The sequence below is a fragment of the Mirounga leonina genome, unplaced genomic scaffold (assembly GCF_011800145.1).
Source record: "Mirounga leonina isolate KUSES-001 unplaced genomic scaffold, KU_Mleo_1.0 Mir_526, whole genome shotgun sequence".
In the NCBI taxonomy this organism is placed as follows: domain Eukaryota; kingdom Metazoa; phylum Chordata; class Mammalia; order Carnivora; family Phocidae; genus Mirounga; species Mirounga leonina.
This window is the reverse complement of record NW_023270804.1, coordinates 16,222-20,502: the sequence shown is the minus strand read 5'-3', so window position 1 is coordinate 20,502 and position 4,281 is coordinate 16,222. Positions and strand designations below refer to the sequence as shown.

At 51.3% G+C, this 4,281-nt stretch overlaps 1 protein-coding gene across 2 annotated transcripts in view; it reads right to left on the bottom strand.

The window, feature by feature from the left end:
* Positions 1-42: 42 nt before the first annotated feature.
* Positions 43-4,281, bottom strand: part of LOC118000545 (cytochrome P450 4A11-like) — a 5,786-nt gene continuing 1,547 nt past the window's right edge. For both annotated transcript variants that reach the window (XM_034990297.1, XM_034990298.1), the window contains 7 exons: positions 4,111-4,235; positions 3,604-3,758; positions 3,054-3,160; positions 2,773-2,963; positions 2,543-2,676; positions 1,601-1,665; positions 43-1,455 (listed from right to left, as the gene is read on the bottom strand). In XM_034990297.1, the coding sequence (XP_034846188.1) occupies positions 1,375-1,455; positions 1,601-1,665; positions 2,543-2,676; positions 2,773-2,963; positions 3,054-3,160; positions 3,604-3,758; positions 4,111-4,235 (858 nt within the window). In that variant the 3' untranslated portion in view covers positions 43-1,374. The remainder of the gene's footprint in view (positions 1,456-1,600; positions 1,666-2,542; positions 2,677-2,772; positions 2,964-3,053; positions 3,161-3,603; positions 3,759-4,110; positions 4,236-4,281) is intronic.

Genomic DNA, 4,281 nt, shown 5'->3' with positions numbered 1-4,281 from the left:
AAAGAAAGAAAGAAAGAAAGAAAGAAAGAAAGAAAGAAAGAAAGAAAGAAAGAAAGAAAGAAAGATGGAATGAATGATGTCCTTTTGAGTGGAGGCATTTATTTCTTGACTGTGAACTCCTGGAGGCAAGGCCAGTATGCCATCTCATAACAGAGGATAGGCAGTCTTATAATTGAACGATGTTTATTGAACTGAAAAGAAAAAACCCTGAATGGAATAAAATATGAGTAACCATTAGTTCTGAGCTAGGAATTGAGCTGCCTACCCCTCTCCTGTCTCTACTGGCAGCTACATGACTTGCACCAATGTCTAGGAGGAAGGACTCAATCCCAGGGAGAAACAAATCCTGGAGCCAGTATCTGAAGAATAATTTGCTTAAGATGGTGTGTGAAAGTGGATTCCCTCCGTATGTGAAGCATTGACAGATTTCTGTATTTGGAAAAAACCATTTTTCTAGTAACTACTTACAAAGTTTACTGTAGTTTCTATTTATAGGACACTTTCAGCAGCACTAGAGGATTTCACAGAGGCCACTCTGGAGAATAGTCATCCCACTGAACAGCCGTTTCAAGTGGGCTTTACGTTTGACACACCAGGTAATGTTCAAACTCCGTGTGTCATATACATACAACAGAGTAGATTTTCTCTCAAAAGCAATTTAATGTCCTCATTTTTATATGTTTGCCCATTTGGATGATTGGACTCTAAGTGTAACATTAAGGTATGTAGAGCCCAGATCATATGTAATGATTGGACAACTGGGAACATTGTCAAGTGTACATGACCATTACCGTGGAATCAAAAATTCATCTGGATAGATGAAAATATAGTGGCATCACAGATTAGTCGAGTACTTTATGAAGGCCTTAGGAGACTGCAGGAAACTTTCCTGTGTATGGCTTAAGTATTTGAGACATGCGGGCAGCTGAGGATGGAAACACATGCAATGTAGTCAATGGTGCAGTGTGGGGCGGAATGGGGAGCTGAGTGGTAAAGGCTGGTTTGAGGATGTGTGCAAAAGACATCTTTTGATTCCATCCTGACTTTGACATCGACAACACTTGAAAAGAACATGTGAGAAAATCTAATTCTATAAAGTCATACTCATAAAATGAAGAACTCACAAGAATACCCTGAGCTTTTGAACACCCACTGACACTGAATTGTAGCTGGAGACTGGGTAAGAGCAATGGGTCCAAGTGTCCATGGCGTGGAGTGATTACCAACTTTCTTTGTCATAGAGACACACACCTCTTTCCCAGCACGCCAACATGCCAGGGCATATCTGAAGACACCCACACCAATGTAGGAGGTCACAAACATCATGTATGTACCCAGGAAACAGCCCCCCTCCCCCCTCCTGGTACAAGTGCCTCACCTTGCTCCTCCTGAGAAGGGCAGGAAAGCATGACTGTGTCGAGAGGAATCTGGTGCAAACCGGGAAGGGTCAAACACCTGCAGAAGGAGCAGCAGGGCCAGGACAGGCATAATCAGGCCCCTCCTTCCAATCATCCAAGGGACAGCACACCCAGAGGTGGGACAGGAGAAGGAGGTTGGTTTGGAGAGGTCATCCCACGCCCTCCTCCCAAGGCCATCATACCTCTGGGTTTGGCCACACTTTGGGGTTGTGGTGAAGGGCATAAAAGGAGAGCAAGACTGAGAATCCTGTGGGGGCAGAACAGAGAAGACTGATCATACATGCCTGCGAGGCCCAGGTGCACCCACACAAGCTTGGCAGCCACAGTGAGAGCCACTTTTCAGCTCTGTGAATGGAATGATAGTGTTGCAGGAGAGGTGGGGCAGACATGGCACAGAATGTGTGCACGTGTGCACAGATTAGTAGATAACCATGACCAGGCTGAGAAGCAGGAAAGAGCTGGAGGCTTGTTTTTTGGAGCAACTCAAGGGACAACTCACATTTATCAGTACCATCCATGAGCCCTTGGGGAATATGCATGAACTCCTCCATCCTCACAACAACCCTCCAATGAAGGCTCACATCTCCATTGGTCCCATGAGGCACCTGAGCACGGAGAGGCTGACCAACTTGCCTATGACCACCCAGCCAAGCCATGGCAGGGCTGGGATTCGGAGCAGAGGGGAGCTGAAAGGTGGCCTCCAGTCATAGCAGGGATCTCAGATCGGGCCATCAACCTGAGGGTTCCCCGGAGACTGGACCATCTGACATTTCACAGTGAATACTCTAATCTCGCTCGTTAGCCAAGACCCTATAAGGAAAGACCACATCTACCCCTGCCCCATCTGATTATCTCTCAAGCACTCATAACTCAGGACATTAGAATATTAGGGCAACTCACACAGCCCCATTCAGAGGCTGTCATGTATTTATTTCTTGATCTTTGGGCCGATTTAAGCTCTGTGGAAGCACACCATAACCTCATCCAAACAAAGTAATGTTTGATTTTCTTGAGGGGGAAATGAGTCTCAAAGACATGCACAAACTGCCCCAGAACTTGCGGATTTCTGACCTCCCACGCATTCCTGCAGAGTACTTATGGGGTGAGAGTGGTGAGGCTCACACCTTTGGGTAAGGAGCGTCCATCAGGGAAGGTGATGGGCTTGCTGAGCTCTCTGCCGACACCTGGAACTGGCGGATAGAGTCGCAGTGCCTCCTTGATGCACATGGTGGTGTAGGGCATCTGGTCCAGGTGGTCCCTAAAACAAAGCTATCCTGAAGGGCCAGCAAGGCCCTGACAACCAGGGAATTCTCTAGTTGAGGGGGCAGGGCCCTCCCATCTCATGAGTACTCACCAGGTGATGGAGGTGCCGTCCCCCAGGAGGCTCTGGATCTCCTCCCGGCACCTCTGCTGATGCTCGGGGTGTGTGGCCAGAGCATAGAGGATCCAGGAGATGCCGCTGGCTGTGGTGTCATGGCCCTCAAACATGAAGGTGTCCACTTCCGCATGGAGGTCCTTGTCAGACAAGCTGTTCCCGTTCTCCCTCTGGGAGACAGGGAAGGAGGGCAGGGTTTGAGTTTGCCCCCCTCCTCCACACTTGTCTGCAGAGCCTCAGGCCTCCCCTGCCACACTCACTTGGGCAAAGAGGAGGATGTCCAGAAAGTCCAAGTGCCTCTTGCTCCTGACCTTCTCGAGCTCTCCCTCCTCCTGCAGCTGAGCCTTCCTCAGCTTGATCACTTGGTCTGTCCAGAACAGTGTTCCCAGGCAGAGCTGAGAGCTCTGGGTGCCCAGACACAGCCACCCACAGTAGCCCACCTGCCCCCTGTGCCCCAGTCAGCCTGCCAGGTGGATCCGGAGCGTGGGAATGGGTGTGCTTCTCCGGGGGAGAGCTCTAGCGCCAGGCGCTTGCCGGTCCTCACTCCCCTCAACAGCGCAGCCCAAGGAGGCTCTGCTTCAACGCTGCTGGCAGGGGCTCTCCTTCAACCTTCACCCGTGTGGTGACACATGCAGCTTCCTGCATAGCACCTGGCACCCTAACAGCTGCACCAGGGGAGTGCCTGGGGTGGGTGTTTCCCAGGTCCTGGAGGGGCAGCGAGGGGCAGGACTCTGCCTGAGGGGGCAGGGTCAGTCCCTTTGGGATGTGCCTGATGAAGGAGGGGAGGGGCCCAGGGGGCAGAGTCCCAACCTGTGTGTTGATGGGCAAGCTGGCAGGCCTGGTGGTTCCGGTGGCCCTCAGGGGTCAGCCTGTAGATGAAGTCTTTCTGGTAGAAAGCATTCCTTATCCGGGAAAGCACCAGGTTGTTCAGGTCCCGAATGGCCTGAAGGTAGGATTGGAAGTACCTGAAAGGGGAGGATGCAGAAGGGACTGGATGGAGGGAGGCATCTGACCTGGAGTGGAGTGGGCCAGTGGGTGGAGCGTTCCTCAGTCAATGGGACAGGCAACCCTAGGCATTTGTCATGTTGTTCTTACACCCTCGAGACTCTCAGCCCCTTATGAGGGACGTTGGCAGCCAGGCTTCTCCCTGTGGCAGGGATGAAGGCTTGGTGTGCGCTGAATTTGACTGTGGCCTGGAGCTCTCTGCAGAATGTAGCTCTTTGGGCTGGTTAACATCCCAGCTGCCCTAACTGCCTCTCAGATAAGTCCACACTAGTTGGTAAGAAATAGAAGCCGGCAGCTAAGGATTTCACTGACCTGTCTGCCTGGTGGTTGCCCTGGTAGCTGAAGGCACACTTCATAATGGTGTCCAACGTCATCGAGGAGATGTGTCCAAAGATCTCAAGAGGTGAGTTCTGGCTGAGGAGCTCCTCCCATTTGTCCTGTGGTAGAGGGACACATTGGTCCTTCTCTACTCCTCCAGAAGGC